We start from the raw sequence: 23,671 nt of genomic DNA, 5'->3' as shown, positions 1-23,671 counted from the left end.
TCTCTTTTTCTCCCGTCCCTATTGGGGCAAGTTGAACCCCTCATGGGGGAGTTAAGTATTTATGGCTGTAGATCCGTGAGTGTTCAAGGGGCCGTTTTGCCTGCCTGTATTGAAAAGAAAATGAAAGAGTTTGAGAACAGGAATCAAACCTTAGAGAGTCAGTGGCAAACTCTGAAGGAAACATTGATTGATTCTGCCAGAGAGGCATGTGGTGAGGTTGTGTGCAAGGATAAAAAAATCAGAACTCCCTGGTGGACACAGGAAGTTAAAGAGGCAGTGAAGGAAAAGAAGAAAGCATATCAAAAGTTCCTGGCAAATAAGTCAGCTTTTACTCTTACAGAATACAGAGACAAATGTAAGAAAGCTAAACAGTGTGTAAAACTAGCTAAACAAAAGTCATGGGAGGACTTTGGCAAGAATATAGAAAATAAATATCAAGAAGGTGGCAAAATATTCTGGAGGTTGTTGAAGAAGCTTAGGAATGGAGGAAAGAGTGCTGTAAAAGGAATTAGAGATGATAAAGGCGAAATGAAAACAGGAGAAAAAGATATCCTTGAAGTATGGAGTAATTACTTTGAAAAACTGCTAAATGAAACAAGCAGTGATGACAGCACAGTGATAAAAAACACTGACCAGGCATGCAGTCAGGAATACATATCCATACTTGAAGTAGAAAAAGCCATCAAAGGCTTGAAATGTGGAAAGGCAGCAGGAGTAGATGATATTCGACCAGAAATGCTAAAGTATGGTGGTATAAGAGTCTTACAGTGGCTGCACTGCATAGTTCAGAAAGCCTGGACGGAGGGACGAATTCCTGATGATTGGAGTAGAGCTCTCATAGTACCCATATATAAAAAGGGAAATAAAACTGAATGTGAGAATTACAGAGGTATTTCCCTACTTAGTGTTCCTGGTAAGATCTATGCAAGTATACTTGAGAAACGGTTGAGAAGAATTGTGGAAGAAAAGCTTGGTGAAGAACAAGCTGGATTCAGGGCAAATAGAGGCTGTCAGGATCAGATCTTCACTTTACGACAAATAGTCGAGAAAGCATGGGAATATAACAAAGATCTGTATTTAAGTTTTGTCGATTTGGAAAAGGCATATGATAAGGTGCCAAGAGAGAAGCTATTCAATACGCTGCAGTTATATGGTGTCAATGGGGCATTATATCAAGCAATACTTAGTCTTTATTTGAGTTGTGAGTCAGCAGTTAGAATTGAAGGAAGTACAGGAAGATGGTTTAATGTTAAATCTGGTGTGAGACAAGGATGTACATTATCCCCTCTGTTATTCATTATCTATATGGATCACATTATGAAGGAATGTGGTATTAAACCTGATATCAAAATTGGAGATGTTAATGTCAGCTCTTTGCTTTATGCGGATGATGTTATACTTCTAAATAAATCCGCTACAAGTCTGCAAGATTCTCTGACTAAATTCAATTGCTGTTGTAATAGATATGGTATGAAGGTCAGCAATAAAAAGACAAAGACAATGAAAATAGGCAGAATCATTGAAAATGTCAACTGTGTTGTGAATGGAGAACCTGTGGAACAAGTAAACCATTTCAGCTACTTAGGCACAATTTTTACTGAAGATGGTAAACTAAATATAGAAATAGACAACAGAATCAGCAAAGCTGGTATCGTGGGAAGTCAATTGAATAAATTCATATGGAATAAGAAAGAAATTAGTCAGAACACTAAATTAGCTGTATACAAGACTGTGTTCAAACCAATTTTAACTTATGGATCTGAGAGCTGGGTCAGAAGTAAAACACTTGACCAAAGACTAGAGACCGCAGATATGAGAGTCCTGAGAAAGATTAGAGGCATAAACAGATGGCATCAATGGCAATATCATATTAAAAATGAGGATATTAGAAAAGAACTTGACATTGTCAGCATCCAGGAATGCGTTAGCAGAGCTAATCTCAGATGGTATGGTCACTTAAATAGAATGGGAGAGGAAAGATTAGCAAAACAAGTGTTCTCTGCCAGGTTGGCAGGAAAACGACCCAGAGGAAGACCAAGATATAGGTGGATTGATACGGTACAAAGTGCCTTAGATGATAGAAATATAAGATCTGATAATGTTGGAGTCTTGACAAGTAACAGACTGATTTGGAGGAAAATTGTAGATAGGAAGTTAGTAATGATGTAACTTTTTCATGTAGTACTGTCATATCCTGTACACCCCTTGAGGGTACATGGCAGGAATTTGATGATGATGATGAAGTAAATATTTTTTAAGTAGCTAATATTTTGCTGGATTTCAAGTCAGCATCTTCAGAGAACAAAAACTTGCCACAATTCTACAAGCTTTAATGACTAGTGTTGGAAATTATTAAAATTATAAGACAAAACTAAAATTCTAATTTGGTATCCTCTGATGTTGAATAAAAGAAGTTTATACTTGTTAGGTTGAAGTCAGTGGTAAATGGACTGTTTCCAAAATTTTAGGTAAATTAATACTGACATACTTGTTTGGAAAAGTGTTTCAACGAGTTTCTGACTGGTACCAATTTCTATACAGCACTGTAGTTTTCTTCCATCTGTGAAACAGACTCCCAAAGCATGGTCTGCCAGCCATAAGTTACTACAATGATGGCAATTTATTTTTTGGGCTCTCTGAGGCAAATGTTAATAAAACTTGTCTATGCACAGTGAACTAAGTTACAGGAATGAAGCACTTCATGCACTTCCTGATGTGATAAAGAATGGAGCATATTCTTTGATGAGTAGAGGATGGCTGCTATCTTGAAGTGTAGTTTGAATGCTGCTTAGAGATTATATTTATACTACAGTTATCAATTTCATGTATCCTGGATATAAAGGATAGAAAAGAGGATTGTTGATTTTACAGGAATGTAACCACTAACTAAAAGTTTGCAGTGAAGTAGCCAATTGCTGTAATGAAAGTTGTGTCATTATAACAAATTGTCTGGATCTATGAGTTGTTTTAAAGATGTCATATTTGTTGAGTTGGATGATAGCATGATTGTTTATGTATTTCTAAGTGTACTGATTCTATAAAGAGTAAAGATAATGAACCATCTGAAAGACATGACAAATGTGTCAAGAAGAACAGTCAGTTGTGAAATGTATCTTGATGGCTGTTTAAATTAATCTAATCCATCTATCCATGGGGTCAAATGACAAACATGTCAACTATGCAGTATAGTCAGTTAATGGTTTGGATGTAACTGCACCAAATGCTTTGTTCTCTAAATATTCTAGATATAAATTAACCAAGGAGAGGAATATATTGCAGTTCGTTAAAGATACCAAGCAATTTTATAAACTTGGTTTTAATCCTTTTTCCCAAGTAAGTAAACAGACAGGTAAGTCAACTTTGCGCTTGAAGTATTTTCAGGTCTGAGGCAACTCGTGGTAAAGGTGGAGTAAGCTCTGATCATTTTCCCTTAGTATGTCCCCCTAATGCAAAGACCTCCTTGTGGACATGTATGATGCTGTGCTTTAAGGAAAGGGCCACTACCCAGACAGGTTTCCACCTTTATTGAATGTTCAAGTACAGGTCAAACTCCAAAAACTCAGCATTGTTCCCCTCAGTAACAGCCTCACCCTGTCACTGAGAAACTCTCAGCTTTGGCTCCACCCCATGGCAGGTTCACCCCACCACCAAGCAGATCCGCTCATTTGCTCATATGTCATCTGAGGGGTAACAGCAACAGCCATTGAGGTCTCGTCAGTGGGAGCCAGATCCTGAGATGCCAAGGTTGAAGTAATGCAGAACTTGTAAATTTTACCTATACAAGTTGCCACAAGGTGCTTTGACCTTATTAAGTAAAACTTTTTTTTTTTACCTTGAGTCTGGCTCCCACTGACGAGACCTCAGTAAAGGTCAAAACCAGTTGGAAGCTTGGGTGATGAATGGCTATGCTGTAGCCCATGAAGTTAACTGGGGCATGCCTGTTGCTGTTACCCCTCAGATGACATATGAGCAAATGAGTGGCTCTGCTTGGTGGTAGGGTGAACCTGCCATGGAGTGGGGCCAAAGCTGAGAGTTTCTCAGTGACGGGGGGGGGGGGCTGTTACTGAGGGGAACAATGCTGAGTTTTTGGAGTTTAAACTGTACTTGAACATTCAATAAAGGTCAAAACCGGTTTGGGTAGTGGCCCTTCCCTTAAAGCATAGCATCATAAATGTCCACAAGGAGATCTTTGCATTAGGGGGACATACTAAGGGAAAATGATCAGAGCTTACTCCACCTTTACCACGAGTTGCCTCAAACCTGAAAAGACTTCAGGCGCAAACTTGACTTACCTGTTGGTTTGCTTACTTGGGAAAAAAGGATTAAAACCAAGTTTATAAAATTGTTTGATATCTTTAATGTATAGTATACCCAAGGTAAAAAACTTTCTATAATTTGCAGTTTTCTATTTAGTTATAACTTTTGGCTTTCCGTGTAAACTAAATGTTAATAAGTATGTTGTGTTTAGTTCTTAGTGCCATTTTATATCCTCAAATACAAGGTGAATCACTGCAAACACCTAAACTTGTCAAGACAGTTTAATTTCATTAATTCTATCAATCCAGAGAGTAATTATACTGGTTTCCATAAATTAAGGAAGAAAGAGAAAAATCACGATAACTCAAAAACTGTATAATGAATTTGATATACAATTCAGTCAAAAGCAGCATGATATGAGATGTGAAAGAAAAATCCACAAAAGTTATAAATAAATAATTTAATTCAATAAGTACATGAAAACAATGATCAAAAACAAGGGGTCAAAATGAGATTGTCCAAGTGCCTCAATAAGGAATGATGCACATTTTTAAAAAAAACTTGTTCATTAATTCTGATGTAACCCACACATAGGGAACGGAAATTGATTTTTTGTGTATTGGATTTTTTTTGGGGGGGGGGTTTGGTTTGGAGAATAGGCAGGGTGTTCTGTTGATTTTATGAAGGGGAAAGCCATTAGGTAAAACCTAGTGTGGTTTGAGCCAATGGTCCTAGTTTGATTAGTTAATCAAGTTAGAACATATAAACATAATTTACATAAGTTTATTGATTACAACCACTAAAAATAATTAATTATACTTGTGCTTGTCAGACAAGCATCAGTGGAAGAAGTTAACTACCAATAGAGAAATAGCAAAATTGCTTTGAAGTTATTAACAATCAAAAAGAAAATGTTTCCTATTGTCTTCCTTTACGTTTACAAAAGGCTGTAGTGATGTTTTTGCCATAATTTGTCCTGTTGTGAGCAATAATGATTAATGGTGGGAAAAAAAAAAGTTGTTTCTCCCCTATTAAGCACTGGTGTGAAGAGAATGTGTTCAAAAATGGTAAATTCCAGGTTAAAAATAAAAGAGCGCCATTATAATTTTTTTTTCAAGTCCAAAGTACAGTAACCAAATAAGAAAAATAACAGATCTAAGATGCCTATCTGAACCCAATTTAAACAAAATTTCAAGTTACTTCAGCTATCATATACCATGAAACAAAGATAACTAACAAGTTATTTCAATTAATGTAGAATAAATTGCTGAAAACTACACACCTCTTATTGTCAGTAATCTGCAAACACCTCCTGCTTACTCTGTTCAAACATTGTGCAGTGGTCATCATTCAGTGGTTCATGCTGAAACTACATCATGCCAAACTAGTAATACAATTTGTTTCCTTAGTAGATAATATATATAAACTATTATAAAATATAAAAAATACTTAACCCCATGAGTTTGACTTAATGGAAATAAACCTTTAAATTGTAAAGTCAGTTTGTCAGTTGCTTACAAAAGCATTTTATAAGTAAAATTTTTTGGTCAAAAGTTTGTAACATGTAAGAATTTTATATGATAGTATTAAAATTATAAATTACTTACTTTTCTTTATCATTTTCATCAAGCAAAATTATCACACTTAATCCAAGTTTTGCTTTTCTGTTATTAGATATTCTTGGCTGCAAAAAAAAGTTTTTTTAAATAACTATGAGTTTAATAAAGAAGTTGAGTGAATCTATGAACTAAATTATGAGAAATGATATCAACAAAAACTTTATATTTTTGATACTTTATATACTACAACTATCTATAAATAAGTTAAAAATGAATTTTATCTTTCTCTCTGCTGATACATGCACACGCAGACACATATTATACTTACATACATACAATGTGTGTGTGTGTGTGTAACATATGTTTAATATCTTTTTTTTTTTCAATAAAATAAAGCATGCAGTGAAATTAATGTATAATGTTCAAATTCACAAACACATTTAAATCTGAGATATGCTTACTCACCCATTTCAATTTCATGCACCTTTCTGAAAAAAAAGGTCATGAATGATCAATCACAATATATAAACATTGGAAAAAAGGTATTAACCTCACCTAACATGTAAAATTTTAATTATATCTCCGAAAGTTTTTCAAACAGAAGTCTTAACTAGATATATAATTTATGTGCATACATGCACATGTAAGGACCAAAAAATTACACAATGGCCTTAATCATGACTGAACTACTAACATTTCAATATGGTGACAGAAATCTTAACTAGATATATAATATGTGTGCATGTGCACACACAAGCGTGCATACATTCATGCAGACGTGCCTGAATGGCCCTTGTATTTGGTCCTTTTCACACAAGGACCAAATACAGAATGGTTTTAATCATTACATAGGCAAAGTGGATACTAGATCCAACATTATTTCATTTCCAAATATAGAATGGTCTTAATCATGACTGAATAACCAATAGTTCAATATGATAACAGAAATAAGATAAGAACATCAATCCTGTGACCTGGTCATGTTCTATGAATATTTTATACCTTTAACAAATGTAAACTCCTTGGTCATATTAAATGGTACATGTGGCTTATTCTTCAACTTGTTCAAAACAACCTAACTTCTCACCTGATCAATACTTAAAGATATAGGTCATTAAAATTTTAAAGGCATGCTAAACAAGCTAGCCTGTTCAGTACTTTATCTTTCTGCATTCAGATACTGAGCTATGAGATATTACTGTTCTGTCACTAAATGAAAACAAAGTCAATAATAAACCACAAAATTTTATTTATTGATTTGTTTTGAAATCATAAATTACATGTGACTAAGAACAGATTATTTCTATAATGTTTTGGCCAGTGACTATGGGGTTCGTCTAGGATAGAGGTCTAAATACTTATGGATAAAATAAATATAAATAAATTAATATGATGAATCACTAGCACACATGGGATTTTTGAGGTTTGGAAGTTTTGTGAGAAATGGGTATTTCTTTATATTAACTTTTCTTTTCAACTTATAATTTGCTATCAGTGTGCAACAAAAATTCAATACAATGGTAAAACTTAAAATGACAGTGATAAGCCACAATTTTATACTGCTTTTCAGAAGATGTACACTCCCATCTTAACACATTTGCTGCCTCTCGTTTATGACAATGTACCTAGGCCATTCAGAATGATCTTGCTGTGGTACCTCCACCTTTACACGATTCGAATGCCCAGGCCAGACCAAGTTATGCAGCATAAAAACATGTTAGTCTTACAATGCTTAGAAGTGGCAATGGCACTATTCCTCAAACTTTCCAATGTATGCTGCTCTCAACAATTATTTTCCCTTAAAATGAAGAATAAATGAATAACCTAAAAAATTTACACACACAATTTAATAATATAAAAAGGTGTTCTGTGCCTTTCTGGAAGAATGTGGTTGGGCACAGTGTCAGTGTGGTTCTTGTTTCGAAACTCTCATTCCCCCCCCCCCCTCGAACAATATTTACTGATTCTTTTTAAAACTTTCTATATATATATTTTTTTCAATATGAAATTCGTTTTATCTTGCTCAAAACTAAATGGATCAATTCCCTCTTTCAAATCCTCTGTGTATACTGGTGCCCTGAACATGAAAATATCGCTATCAACAATAATACAGTGAATGAGGTTTTATTTCTTGTGTCATCTCCCCCTTGGGAATTTGTGCACATCTTTATATCGGAATATGGCATTACTAATGACTCGTCCATGTCCTAAACAAAAATCCAGCAGGTGATACTTACCATTATTATTAGCTCTGCTCCTTTCTCCAAATTTTCTCACAACTTTTCTGGTATTGATTTCCTACTCTGCTGTTAAAATCTCCAATAAAGAAATCACCAATGTTACATTTTCCTTACATCAGCTACATTTTCTAATTATTCAAAAAATTCTCCCTTTCTTCCTTAGTAGAACCTTCTGTGGGAACATAAGCACAAATAAGTAGAATTCCTCATTGAAACTGAGCAATGAGAATACTGCCTACCATTTAAGAAGTTTATCCTCATGGTAATGTCATCATCTATTACCAGATGATGACATTCATCTCCCACCTAAAGACAAACATTCATGCCTACAGTGGGATTCAAACCAGCAGCCTGCTGGTTGCAGAGTGGACAGGCTAAACACTCGGCAAACCAGGCAAGCAACATACATCAAAATATACATATACATCAAAACTACTACATTTGTCATAAATTAAAGATGCCAAGAAATTATATTCTTGGTTTGATCTGATCCTTTATCAAAGTTAAGCAAACAATGTTTGTGCATTAAGTAACTTTATGACTGGGCTACTTTTATATAGAGGTTAATGGCTTCACATCAACTGCCTTAAACACCTTATTGGCCATTATGGATCAAATACGCATCCTCATGCGCTTCGTATACATCATATATTTCAATGTAATATCAATTGTATTACAATTTTAATATGCACTTTGCATCCATGATAACCTTGACTTCTATAGACGTCTTGGCTGGTAGCATGGTTAATATTCCTTAGACCAGGGGTCGCCAAAGTTATTTGCCCGTCAACCCCTTCAAGAGTTTCTTGACTTTTTATCGACCCCCTCTATTTTACTAGTTTTTAGATTGTTTATTTTATAGTTACAGTGTTTATTGTATGTATAATATAGTATATATTATTATATTACTATTACTACTACTATTACTATCACTAGTAATATCACTGGTATTACTAGTGATATTAATATCACTGGTATTACTACCAGCGCTGCTCAACTCTCTTCAACATAGAGAAGTTCAGTTCGTGAATGAATAACGATTGAATTATAATATGTATGTTGATGAATTTTAGAACATTAATGCTCACTTGTATGTCGATGCGCAAAAATGAGACTGGATCGAATACTTGTATCAGTAAATAAGAACCACGCACATGCTGCAATCTCGCTCCCACTGTGCCGCCGGCAGGAACCACCAACATCCATTTATTGATAAATATGTCATTTTGACCTACTTGATTGGCCTTAGTAACTATTTTCATGACCTTACTCCATCTTACAGGTCCTATTCGTGGACCTGTAAGATGGAGGTACTGATCCCACGATTCACTCTTAATTGCCTTGTCATTACCTCCATGTCTTTTGTCATGGAGGTAATCCAAGTTAACCGAATTAAATATTATCCATACAATGATGTCTTATATTTTTCTGTCAACCCCGAATCGACCCCTAACAATGTTATATCGACCCCTTTGGCGACCACTGCCTTAGACAAATACTATATTTGTCTCCAGACAAGAGTTTCCACATCATCTAACCTTCAAGTCCCACATAAGTGCATTAACATTAAAAGTTATCGTAGCAAGACTTCATAGCAAAGATCAGAGAGGGGATAGATAAAGTTTTAATCCCCCCTCATCATCATTAAAGTTAAGTATTATAACATGCACAAAAGACTTTTTAAACCTTGAGAAACACTCTTTGCATCAAAACTGATATTCTTTTTAAACTGCTCAGAAGCAGAGAAAGCAAATTACTTTCCTTTATCAAATATTGACACACACTTAAATGGGAGCAACAACATAAAAATTGTACAATATTAGTGCTTGTTTTCTTGTTCCTATTAATATGTGCACTAAGTGAAATTAATGTGTAACCTCTGACATCAAATTAAATGACTACAGATTAAATGATTGTCACATCCCTGACAATAAGTTTAATAGTGCGCTGTAGCTTAAAAACACTAAAAAAGAAACAGGAGGAAATTAGTCTTTCTTTCTTTCTTCATTATTAGTAATAGATGTCAATTCTTGCCACATGAATACACCAGAATCATTATTATTATTATTATTATTGCACAGCCACCTCTATGGAGTCCTAAGATTTATTGTGGGAGACCCAAACTATCAACACAATATCTATTGTATCTCTTCTTGACACCATTAACAGACAAAGCACTCACAACTAACTCAGGCAACCCATTCCATTCATTCACTACTCCCCAAGCCAAAAATATCTAGTCCTCATCTAAAATTGATTATCCTCACACCCTTGCTAGCCACACTCTTACCCATCAAGGATGACCTCTTGTTCTTCCCCTCTAGCCAAGTGCTTAAACATCAATCCTGCATCAATGTCATAAAAGCCTTTTGTTTCTAATTAATGTTTCTATTATTTCCCTTTTTTGCCTATCAACCAACTTTTTCAATCCACAATCTATCCTCAGAACATTCCATAGACCACTCACCATCTTGGTCACTCGCCTCTGGATCCTCTCCACCATTTCCTCATGTTACTTTTATCCCCTCCAAAGGTTAAAAAAAAAATCTAACTTGTTCTTCGAACTACTCTTTTCATATTCCAATAAGAAAAATTCAGTGCAAAACATTCCAGAAGCCTTATTAATAAATTGAATGTTTCTTTAGGCATTCAAACACAAACTTGGATGCTCAGAGTATGCATTCCATTCTGTCATCCTAACATAAAAGTTCATAATTTTTAATCATTAATCTTTTTATAAAAAAATCTTCAAACAAAAATATCCACTACTCCAAAATTCTATTTATTTTCTCTTCTCTTGCTTCTCTGCAACCTCACCAAGTTACCATACTCATTTTCTTTCTTCTGAGCATGATCCAAAATATGTCATACTTCAGGTTTCTCTTTCAATAATGAAGTAGTAATGAGCAGCCATCATGTGTTATCCTCAAAGCACTTTAACTTATAAAAAGGAAACTCACAAACTGAGCAAAAGCATACTTTTATCTTATGTATTATAAATACAATAAAAATGAAATGTTAAATTATAATTACATTACAATAATTTTGTATTCACTTTAAATCAAATGAATTTCTCCATTCATTCATTTAGTTCATTAGCATTATACATTAATATGAAATATACAATGCACAATTTATTATTTTAGAAAGCAATTAATAGCATTTTTCTCACAATACAATTACATTAACAAAAGAAATAATTATAAATACAAAATCAAAATTTATAGAAATTTAATTAGAATAATATAGAACATAACATATAGAGATGGTCTACACAGGTGGACATAGGATTAGATAATTGTGAAACTCTATTCTAGTGAAAAGTCTTTTTCAAGTCACTACCAAAGCCCCATGTCGGTGGGACTTTTGCTTTTTTGTCCAGCCGAAAACTATTGATTGTAATATCTTTTAGGATGGAACAGGTAGCACCATCTGTGATAGCAGTAAAAAAACTTTAGGGCAAGCACTACAATGTAGGCTAGTAGTCCGTTAGTTTTGGTTTGTCCTTTCAGGTGTAAAGAGACCTCGAAATTGCTGAAGGACAAAAAAGTCCCACTAACATGAGCAATGGGTCTCAAATGAAATATTGTTAAATTCTGAATGAAAGAAATTTTAATCCATAAGTATTTCATTCAGATTTAACAAGCAACAACATTCCCGGAGCTAATATTTGTATATCAGGAAATGTGAAACTGATTGTAAACAACCAACAACATTCATAATTTAGGTATTTTTCTCTATACATTATATTATAGTTATTCATTGTTGAACTTCCAGAAGTTAAAACTATGTGAATTTTGTGTAAATATTTTTGTCATGAAGCAAATAAGATAACTGGATTAAGAAGTAAAGACCTGAGGCAATCACGTGCACCAGAGAGGAATTGCGAGCGGAAGTTTCCTGCGAAGCCTGCTAGGGGAGACAGCAGCACTGGGTACAAAGGAGAAGTGAGGTGCTGTGGGCAAAGGAGAAAGAACGTGACATAAGAAGGTAAACATAAACATCGTGCTTCAGATATATAGAGCATGGCGGCACCAGCTTGTGACTTTTTTTCCCCTTCGTTCGACTGGTCATCAAGTTCGGGAGATCCCATGGAGGTTGTAGGAGTATGCAGAGATGTCTATAAGCAGCCCACTGGTCAAGCAGTAGTTCAGCAAGCACAGATCCCGATCCTACAAAAGGCACAGCGCAGATCGACAAGTCATACCAAGCCACTTGACCCGATAGCGGCAAGCCAGAGTTATTTACTTCGAAGGAGGCGAATCGTGTCCGAGCTCACCAATTGATTCTTTTGGATGAAATCAAGTAGGAGCATGGTCAATGAAATGGAACCACTCCCAAGACAAGTGTGGAGAAGGCCAAGTATTTCTATGGTCCCTAGTAATGTGAACTTTTGTTCTGTTATGTAATTGTGCTAAGAGCGATGATCATTGTTTGCGCAAAGAACTTTCAGTTATTCGTGTTTCATTAAATGAAAGGACTCTAGAGCTTATGCAAAGTGAGAAAGGGGAACCTTATGTTCTAAGAAAAAGGATTGTGTAGGAATATGTTAATACCATAGGGTGTACTCAGTCTGTTAATTCAATAGCCTTCAGGAATGTTGATTACTGAATGAATGTTTAGCTATTAATTGAAGCTCTAATCTAGATTCATGTTGTAAAATGTTAAAAGAGAGTTGACATCGTTTAATTAATTGAACTTATTCTCAAGGATAGTTGTAATTCCATGCCAGTAATTGTTGTTACCTGTAAAATATTTGACTTGATAATTAAATGTCTTTCTTTTGTATTAATCTAACGACTTGCCTGATTTTGTTCCTATTGCACCGGTCATAAGTCAGAACCAAGGTGGGAGGTAAAACATAAAGGTGGCTACAACTGCAATTGAAATTTAGTTGTTGTAAGATTTAAGTATTAAATGAATTTGTCTAGGAATGATATAATAGTGTACTAATCTGAGTGTTAATTCTCTGATTTTTGAGTTATTCTCTTGTCTAGGATTTAGGGTGGCGCAGCATAATATAAATTTTCCCTAAATCCGAAAAGGGATTAGCACCAGGAACGAAACAAAGGAATTGGCACTACCCAAAGGCAATCCCTTTCTCTTCCTTACTTTGCACACTATTATTAAATTAATTGCCGGCCTAGAATTGTAGTGCAACTGCATGCGAGCCAAAAGTTAATAATAAACAAGTAGAAATTATAACAAAAACAAGAATAAGAAAATATTACAATATTGAGTTTGTGCCCTTTTTCATTTTTTTACTGTCTGGTGATATTTTTGTGCAAAAATTACTAAGGGTGAAGTAAGTGTTAAAAAAATTTTTACAACAATTTTATCCAAAAAAAAAAAAAAAAGATTTTAAGAAATGATCATTTCTCGAAATTTTTAGCACCAAAAATGGCTCTTTGCAATTCAAATGAGATTGTTTATTCTCTCTGCGAGCGTGATCCCATTAATTATGTTGAGAGTGAGGTGTCCGAAGAAGAAGATGATGAACATTTAGAAATAGAAGAAGAAGGTGATAATTTTTCCACCGAGAAAGAAGACGAAGAGAATTTCGGGCAGCCAGTTACTCCGACTCTGGGACGAAGACCATATATTCAAGGTAGAAACGGTCACAAGACCAGTTTTCAAATACTCCGGAAACACATGGTCGTCGATCATCAGATATTTGAATGCATTTTCCGTCTCAATCAGGAGATGCATTAAATATTTGTAGTCCATTAGACACATGGAGCTTAATGGACGATATTTTGAACATTACTGTTTTGCATACTAATCAAAACATTCGATCTGTTGCAAGTAACGTAAACAATACATTTTGAATTAATATTTTTATTAGATAAATCATGTAAATAAAAAAAAAATGCATTTATACATTTAGAAAGCATTAACGGACGATATTTTGAACATTATTGTTTTGCATACTAATCAAAACATTTGATCTGTTGCAAGTAACGTAAACGATACATTTTGAATTAATATTTTTATTAAATAAATCATGTAAATAAAAAAAAATGCATTTATACCATTTTTCCTTTTTACGATTGCTGTAAAATTAGCAACTTTCAATTGCAAAAATAATTATTGTAATTTAAAGATACGATTTTGTCATTAATTTTGCGTTAATGTACATACATTTATTTACAAAAATAAAAAAACAAAGATTTTGGTCTATTACAAGCAGAGATATGAATTTAAAAAATTTTTCAGTCTTTTTCGGGCTTTTCCAAAGCTTATTTGTTTAAACAATTATTTAAATAATTTTTTTGCTATTGTTACTGATTGTACCATGTTTTGGAATGTATTAACAATGTGCTCTGTGAATGGCAGCTTAATTAACAAATAAAAACATAATTTAATAAGCCCTGAACACAAAAGTCACACCGACATGGTTTACGTTGATCGAAAACAGCAACATGGGCCGAGTATTAAAATGGTTGCAGGGTAGTGTTACTATCCATTCAGTCAATCAGGCCAGCAGATTATGCCTATGAGTGATCCAATATTACCTTGCACAATGGTACAAGGTCATATCGAGGAGACAATGATGATTAAGTACATGGGAAGTACTTAATCATCGAGGAGACAATGATGATTAAGTACTTCCCATGGGATCTGATGTTAGTTTCTCATGCCTCTCTCTTGATCTCTGTGGCATGTGCTGCATAATTCTAAAATACCGAACCCTTACACACTACCTTTCTTATTAGCAGTGACGTGTCATACAGATGTGGTGCAGTATATTTTAGATATGTATTATTCAGTAATTTTTTTACACATTTACCTAGTATGCAAATAAATTGTTATTCAATAAAATTTAAATTTTTTCCTACATCTAATGTTAATATATTTACTATAAAATTTTTCATTGAAGTTTCATCATATGCATTTTGCTTTTTTATATAATTACAATAAATTTATACTTAACAAACTGTGTTACATAATTAATTTATCCAAAAAACATTACACTATGAAGTAGAAATAGCAAATAATATCTTTGTTTCCTTTCTTTTCATATCCTTTTAATTTAAATTTTTTTTTTTTCTGCCAGCAAAGAACAAGCACTTCTGGATACTGTTAGTACTTTTTTTTTACAAAAAGCACTGACAGTATCCAGGTGCTGACTTACACGCATAAGTCAACACCTGGTAGTACAAACTCACTTGTACTACCAGATGTTGGCTTACGGTTGGGGATTCGTCGAACTTTTATAGTTTACTATATTTGGCATGAAACTCTTTGATTCCTATCTTAGAGTTTCTTATTCGGCTTTGAAATAATGTGGGATTCAATATCCCCTTAATTTAAATAATTTCACATCGCGAAATGAAGCCTTTTGGCTCTTTATTTCAGTAATTTATTGGGTGCACCTTTTTAGGCGACTAGTATTGTAAAGTATATAAGTTCTCATCACTACAACCTGAGTATTATCCAGGTCTACCTACTCACTGATGAGACCTCAATAAAGGTCAAACCCAGTCTGGGTAGTGACTTCCTTCCATAATGTATAACAGCATAAATCTCCTAGGAGTTGGGTTTTACATTATGGAAAAATACTAAGGACAGTGATCAGAACTTACTCCACCTTTGCAACGAGTTGCCTCAGTTTATACTACCAGGTGTTGGCTTATGCTTGGATTCCCTGAACTTTTATAGTTTACTATATTCGGCATGAAACTCTTTGATTCCTATCTTAGAGTTTCTTATTCGGCTTTGAAATAATGTGGGATTCAATATCCCCTTAATTTAAATAATTTTACATCACTGAAATGAAGTCTTTTGGCTTTTATTTCAGTAATCTTCTATAGATATTTCATGGATGCTGATTCACCAAACTAGCGACAACTATTATTCTACTATCCTATAAACATGCATATAAAAGCACAAGCACCTGCTGGTCAGCACTATTTTTTTTTTTTTTTTTATCCTCCTTTTTCATTCAATTCAATTCAAATCTGTTCTTTGCAAACATCTTCCCCATACTAATTTCTCTGAGGATGGACAACCTCCTGTTCAAGAAACACAAATTTCTTCTTTAGGAATTATCAGTGATCACTAATCATTGTATGTCTTCCCCTGATATTCTGTCATACAGTGTCTGTTGTGTTAAAGGTTTTGTGCCCATCCATACTTACATTTATATATGTATGTATGGTAATTTTAAAATGAATTGAACCCTTTCAAATATTTATTGTTCTGTAACTTGGTTCCATATGAACATGTAGTGCATCGAGCATTTGTAAGATAACAATTAATGTGATAGTTCCTTTACAAATTATAGACTTACACATTTATATGAAACCTAATTAGTAAGCAATAAATATTTGAAAGTTTCCATTTTGAAACATCTTAAGTATACATACAGTATATAAATGTAAGTTAGTATAAATGTATGGATGTGTATATATATATATATAAGTATGTATCAATATAATATTTATAATCTATGTAATACATATAATCATACAGCATTATATAATATAAAATGTCGTATAATTTAGAGCAAATTAGGAGTTCTGATTCCAACCACATGACTTTCTGCCAATGGTAACAGGTAATGTTCATTTACTGAAGGTAGATGGCCATTACCTGTTAAAGATCAAAACTATTCAGAACATGCACACATACATACTCCAAATATCCTGTTTAAGCAAATTTTGATGTTTTTTTTTTTTATTTTAATTAAATGGACAGGTTGAAACTTGTGATTAGATATAACTATTGATCATGCATTTGCAAGAGCAATTCATGTAAGATTTCAAAAATCCTTATCATATTTGATTTTGGTGAGAATTATTCTTGCAGTTGCAGGTTTTTCTCTGTTTTTGAGATGGAGTCAGTAAAGATGGCAATCAAGCAACATTTAGTCACTATCTTGTACTGTCCCCACAAATGATTCTTCCTTAAAAGTTATCAACAACACCTATTTTTTGTACATTGTTCATACTCTATAAAATTACTTGCACAGTGCAGTATGTTAGTATAGCATGAACAGTGTACAAAAAATAGGTGTCGTTGAAATGATACGCAAGTTATTCAGTTATGGAATATTGTATTAACAGGATATATGCAGTTTCTTCAAGACTGCTAACTCCTCAGTTATGTCTAAGTACTGAAAGTCTGAATCAACATAAATATTACTTATGTAAGCTCTCAATTTGGCTTTTAAACTACAACTCCTTTCTGCAGACAACTTCTTTCAAAACTATTCTATGTTCAAGAGGCACATAAAAAGACCACTGCTTTTCAATTTGTTCATCAATGATATTGGAAAGGATCTGAGAGGAAGTGTTCACTTGTTTGCTGATGATGCAAAGTTGGGTAGAGCAATTGTGAGTGCACAAGATGTCAAAATTTTACAGGATGATTTGGATAGTTTGGAGGACTGGGCTAGGAAAAATGGATGTCAATTTAATGTGGCAAAGTGTAAGGTTATGCACTTTGGGGTGAAAAGAATAGCAGCAGTATATCGCATTGGTGGAATCATACTCCAGGAGATTGATGAGGCCAGGGATTTGGGAGTGTTGGTGGATAGGGAATTGAAGTTTAGGGGGCACATTGCAAAAGTAACTAAAACAGCTCACCAAATCACTTGGCTTCTGAAAAATACTTTAACATGCAGAGACGAACAAGTTGTTGTTCCTCTGTATCGAGCCTTGATAAGACCCCATCTGGACTTCTGTGCCCAGCTATGGGCACCAGGGTTTCTTCGTGATGGGGAGGAAATGGAAAGGGTCCAGAGACGAGTGACCAAGATGATAGCAGGTCTGTGGAATGAACCTTATGAGAATAGGTTGAAGATTTGTGGGTTGCAGAAATTGGACGATAGGCGAAGGAGGGGTGATATGATTGAGACATTCAAATTACTGAAGGGTTTTTATAAGATTGATCCAGAAGATATTTTTGAAAATATGACTGGTGGTGGGAGGACTAGGGGCCATGCATGGAAGCTGGGCAAGAGCGTGGTTGACAAGGGTGTTAGAGCTAGGTTCTTTACTTGGAGAGTGGTAAATGAGTGGAATAAGCTTCCAGAGTCTGTTGTGGGTGCTACGACCGTGAATGAGTTCAAGGCAAGGTATGATAGATACTGTGTGAATGTTGAATAGTTGTTCTTGACATGATGTTAGGGCCTCCCTCGATGAGTCTGTCGACTCCTTGGAGTTTCCCGGAACAACAACAATAATAATAATATATAATTATGTAATGTAAAAACACTAATGTTGATGTCTAATATTTCTGTGGTTTAGCAAATCTTCATTTGACTTATGGCATGGAAATCATGTGTTTGTAAATGAGAATTAGATTTTATTAAACTAACCATACACCTCGACAAGTTTTTTGCAAGTCAGACATTATCAGGAGTCCAAAACTTGCATAAATGATTTTTAAAATCCAACTTTCTTTTTTTGTGTGTGTGTGTGTGTGTGTGTCACTGTTATATGTACTAGACTGCTGAAGGTCATGAAAAATATGTTGTGTGATTATTCTTTCTAGTTATTTTTAGCCAAGTCTTGTACTAAAAATAAATAAAAAATTAGAAGTCTGAAGACTAAAGCTAATGACTTATAAAACTTGTTGGGTTTAATTGTTAGTTTAATAAAAATTTATTTCTTGTTAACAAACACTTGGTCTCAATAATGGAAGTCAAATGAACAAATAATGTTCCCCCCCACCCATTAATAATAACTGTGGACTGGAATAGCACCTCCCCCATGTTGGGGCAGGTAGTAGAATACCCCAACCGCACTCCTGTGTATCGTAAGAGGCGATAAATGAAGACTCAGTCCCCAGGGGTATAGCCGGGTCCCCTTTGGGGGTTGGGCAAAGGGCTAATCATCCCACCTTGTAAAAATTATCTGATTACTGAAACTGAAAATCTGGATGAACAAATGCTCCTGGCTACAGGAGTGACTTACGAGACCCCAGAAGACGGTTATCTAGCCTGATGTGGATAATGTATATATGACACATCAAGGGGGAAAGCCTTTCGGAACCCTTGTTGAAAGAGCCACTTATGAAGCCACAAAAAATTTTAAAGACTGGATCATGGAATGTCAGAACACTGTACCAGGTAGGAAAAACTAGGCAGGTAACAAATGAAATGGACAATTACAAGTTAGACATTTTAGGCATCAGCGAACTCAGATGGACTGATTTTGGTAGACATAACTAAAAACAACAAAACAATACTGTACTCTGGATCATAGGAGAAGCATGAACAAGGAATTGCACTAATATTGAACCCAAAAGTAACCAAAAGCCTGATGGAATGGGAACCAGTAAACAAGAAAATTATAAAAGTCGGGTTCTATTCCAAATCTATTAAACTTTCTGTTGTGTGGGTTTATGCACCTACTAACGAAGCAGATGAAGATATAAAAGAATGCTTTTATGAACAACTCCAAAAGGTAATAAACTCTATTCCAAAACACAATATGATAATACTCATTGGCGATCCTGATGTAAAAGTGGGTAAAAGGTCATGTGTAGAAGAAAAATCCTTAGGTTTCGAGGTTTGTGGAGAGTGAAATGAAAATGGCATGATGTTTGTAACCTTTTGTGAAATGAACAACTTTGTCTTTGGAGAAACTAAATTCAAGCATAAAGAAATACATAAATTGACTTGGATCGCACCGGATGGCAATACAAGAAACGAAATGGATGATATTTGCTATCAATAGTAAATTTGTAAGATCTATGCTTGATGTGAGAGTCAAACGTGGTGCAGATGTTGGTTCTGACTACTTCTTGTTAGTAATGAAGTAAATATTAAAACTTCAAAGTGTATTAAGAAAGAAAAGAAGTTCAAGAACTGCATTTGATATTGAAAAATTAAAAATTAAAGAAACAAGAGAAAATTTTGCTTTGGAGATAAAGAGCAGATTCAATATATTAGAAATGGAGGAAAATCAAGATGTAACAGTAGAAAACAACAAAATATAAGAATATTGGAAAAACTTCAGGAACACATACAACGAAGTTGCTGAAGATGTAATTGGTAAACACAGAAAAATAAAGAATGGTTAACTGCAGAAACTTGGAAGATCATTGAAGAGAGAAAAAAAGATTAAACCATCAATGAACAATACAAATTCAGAACAATCCGATGGAATGATAGAATCCAAAATGAAGGAGGCAAGATGGGAGAGTTGGGCAGAAGCAACAGCAGCTGCAACGGACAGAGACAGATGGAAAACCAGCATTGCAGCCTTATGTGCCAGTAGGCACAGAAAGACTTGATGATGATGGACTAGCACCATAGACATTCTCTTGAAATAAACTGTATTTACAGAATCGGTGTTTTAATTTTATTACTCAAAGAATAATCTGTATATATAATAATCTTGGCAAGATCTATACAAGTATACTTGAGAAACGGTTGAGAAAAATTGTGGAAGAAAAGCTTGGTGAAGGACAAGCTGGATTCAGGCCAAATAGATAGAGGCTGTAAGGATCAGATCTTCACTTTACGACAAATAGTTGAGAAAACATAGGAATATAAAAAAGATCTGTATTTAAGTTTTGTCGATCTGGAAGAGGCATATGACAAGGTGCCAAGAGAGAAGCTATTCAATACACTACAGATATGTGGTGTCAATGGGGCATTATATCAAGCAATACTTAGTCTTTATTTGAGTTGTAAGTCAGCAGTTAGAATTGAAGGAAGTACAGGAAGATGGTTTAATGTTAAATCTGGTGTGAGACAAAGATGTACATTATCCCCTCTGTTATTCATTATCTATATGGATCACATTATGAAGGAAAATGGTATTAAACATGATATCAGAATTGGAGATGTTAATGTCAGCTCTTTGCTTTATGCGGACGATGATATACTTCTAAATAAATCCACTACAAGTTTGCAAGATTCCCTGACTAAATTGAATAACTGTTGTAATAGATATGGTATGAAGGTCAACATGAAAGAGACAAAGACAATGAAAATAGATAGAATTGTTGAAAATGTCAACTGTGTTGTGAATGGGGAAACCTGTAGAACAAGTAAAACATTTCAGCTACTTAGGCATAATTTTTACTGAAGATGGTAAATTAAATATGGAGATAGACAATAGAATCAACAAAGCTGGTATGGTAGGAAGTCAATTGAATAAATTCATATGGAATAAGATAGAAATTAGTTGGAACACTAAATTAGCTGTATACAAGACAATACAAGACAGTGTTCAAACCAGTTTTAACTTATGGATCTGAGAGCTGGGTCAGAAGTAAAACACTTGATCAAAGATTAGAGACCACAGATATGAGAGTCCAGAGAAAGATTAGAGGCATGAACAGATGGATCAATGGCAATATCATATTAAAAAGGAGGATATTAGGAAAGAACTTGACAATGTCAGTATCCAGGAATGCATTAGCAGAGCTAATCTCAGGTGGTATGGTCACTTGAACAGAATGCATAAGGAAAGATTAGCAAAACAAGTGTTCTCTGCCAGGTTGGCAGGAAAACGACCCAGAGGAAAACCAAGATATAGGTGGATTGATACGGTACAAAGTGCTTTAGACGACTAGAAATATAAGATCTGATAATGTTGCCATCTTGACAAGTAACAGACTGATTTGGAGGATAATTATAAATAAGAAATTAGTAATGATGTAAATTTTTCATGTAATACTATCATATCCTGTACACCCCTTGAGGGTACATGTCAGGAATTTGATGATGATGATGATGAAGAATAATCTGTATGCAAAAAATTAAAATTTATATAAAATGAAGAAATTACTTAGCTTTAGATATCAGAACAAGTAAGTCAATTTGCAAAAAGTTCAAGCCTCTCTCTCTCTCTCATGCACACCATACTAACATATTGACAAAATACACTGGTGATAATGGGAGAGCAGTTCTATAACATGCAGTAGATGGTGGTGTAAAAGAGCTCAGAACTTGGTATTTTGGTAAAAGTTTCCTCCTCTTTTTTTTTTTTTTTCTTTTACAACTGGTCTTTCATCAGCACCATTGCAAGTCATTGTTAACATGTTAGCATGGTGACAATTCACAAGTACTGGGATATTAATATAGATTAATATGGAGCTTAGGGTTGCTTTTATAAAAACACTAACTCACACATCATGCAGAAAATTCCACCACAAGCTCACAATCAGAATTTGATTATTTAATGGAGACTACAATTGTATTATTGGTTATGTTCTATGTTTCAGGGGCTATGGTTATGTAAACACCCATTCTTCTGAATCACTAACAATGGCATTATGAGAGCTGAATCAAAGTACGAAGTGGACATACCATACTGAAACATCTCAGTATAATATTTCTGTAAGTGCTGTACATTAATTCCTTAACTAGGTCATTAGGAAATTTGCAACTTTTACCAAAAACATATTGCGATTTAATTTATATGAAATGTAATAAATTATCCTATCATAGGCATCATTTCTGGGAAAATTCCCATGTTACTCCTCTAAATAAACTATTATTTTAATGGCTAATATAGCCTACTTTCTTTTAGAAGTGCCCCTTTATTCACAATGTTGTTGACTCTTTACCCAAATTCAAGGCATTACAGTAGTGTTATAAAGCTAATATATAAAGAATAAAAGAGGAGAAAATTTGGACATACCTTTTTTGGATGTTGTTTTCTGTCTCCTTATCCTGGTGATGTGCCTTCATATGCTGTTAAAGGAAGGGGTGGAGGGTTTGGGGAAGTGGGGGTAAAGTAATGTGGGGAAATTATTTGAAAAAAACCTGTTTTTTTTATATATATAAATATGTATGATATTATTATTATTTAGGGTGGGTAGAGGGCTTTTGGGAGGGGGTGAGGGGAGGAGGATCTGAAGATGGAAATTATTTGAGGGAGGGGAGAAAGAGGAGGGATTTAAGGGAAAAAGTCAGGGGTGAGAGTAACAGGGTGTGAGCTGTTTCGACAAGTGTCACCTTTGGAACTCATGGGGTGGGGGAAGTGTGCTGTGTCATATCAGTCAGGTATTTTTGTCTTTGGTGTGCTTGTGTTGTCTCCTATTGGTCGGAGTCGTGACCTAATTTTATGTTATGGAGCGTCCAACTCTTGGAGATTATGTAGGCTCAGTGGACGTTTATTGAGTTTTCATCACATTTTATGACTATTGTTTCCGATATTCTAGGCATCATTTTGTTGTCTTATATGTCTAATATTATGGCCTTGTTGATTTGCAGCGTATGTTTTTGTTCAAGGAGAGGACCGCTATCTCAGTTTTTCCTGTACTCTGTATCCTATTTTCTTTTTGTTGTTGCGTTTTTTATTGTTTAAATGTTCCGGAATAGGGATGTTATTACAGTCATGGAAACGTTCTTTGTAGTCTTGTTCATAAAGATCTGATGGTAGAACCTGTGTAGGTAACATCATAGTCTTTTTTGGCAGGGAAATTTGTAAACAATGTTGTGGTGTTCTAATATTTCATTGTGTGTGTGAGATTTTATAGGTTTTAGAAGTGTTGCCAATTTTTGGTTTGTGGTGAACACTAGCTTATAGTCAATGTGTTCGAAAATGTATTTATAGACTTTGTACGTGTTCTGGATGTATGGCAGTTTGATCATTTTTTGTGTTGGGAAGTTTTTTTTGGTTGTCGGGTTGTTTTGTGGCATAATTT

General features: G+C 34.5%; 2 protein-coding genes across 2 annotated transcripts in view; both read right to left on the bottom strand.

The window, feature by feature from the left end:
• The window catches only part of LOC150096301 (folliculin-interacting protein 1-like), a 159,922-nt gene extending 147,033 nt beyond the window's left edge, over nucleotides 1-12,889 (bottom strand). The window contains exon 1 of the mRNA XM_090409026.1: nucleotides 12,862-12,889. Coding sequence (XP_090265152.1) covers nucleotides 12,862-12,889 — 28 coding nt within the window. The remainder of the gene's footprint in view (nucleotides 1-12,861) is intronic.
• Nucleotides 12,890-16,627: 3,738 nt separating this feature from the next.
• The window catches only part of LOC150096300 (folliculin-interacting protein 2-like), a 165,876-nt gene continuing 158,832 nt past the window's right edge, over nucleotides 16,628-23,671 (bottom strand). The window contains exon 9 of the mRNA XM_090409025.1: nucleotides 16,628-16,651. Coding sequence (XP_090265151.1) covers nucleotides 16,628-16,651 — 24 coding nt within the window. The remainder of the gene's footprint in view (nucleotides 16,652-23,671) is intronic.

Source organism: Typopeltis vanoorti, chromosome 19 (genome assembly GCF_054136105.1).
Source record: "Typopeltis vanoorti isolate ZY-2024b chromosome 19, IOZ_Tvanoo_1.0, whole genome shotgun sequence".
In the NCBI taxonomy this organism is placed as follows: domain Eukaryota; kingdom Metazoa; phylum Arthropoda; class Arachnida; order Uropygi; family Thelyphonidae; genus Typopeltis; species Typopeltis vanoorti.
The sequence above is the reverse complement of the archived record's forward strand: the minus strand, read 5'-3'. Positions and strand labels throughout refer to the sequence as shown.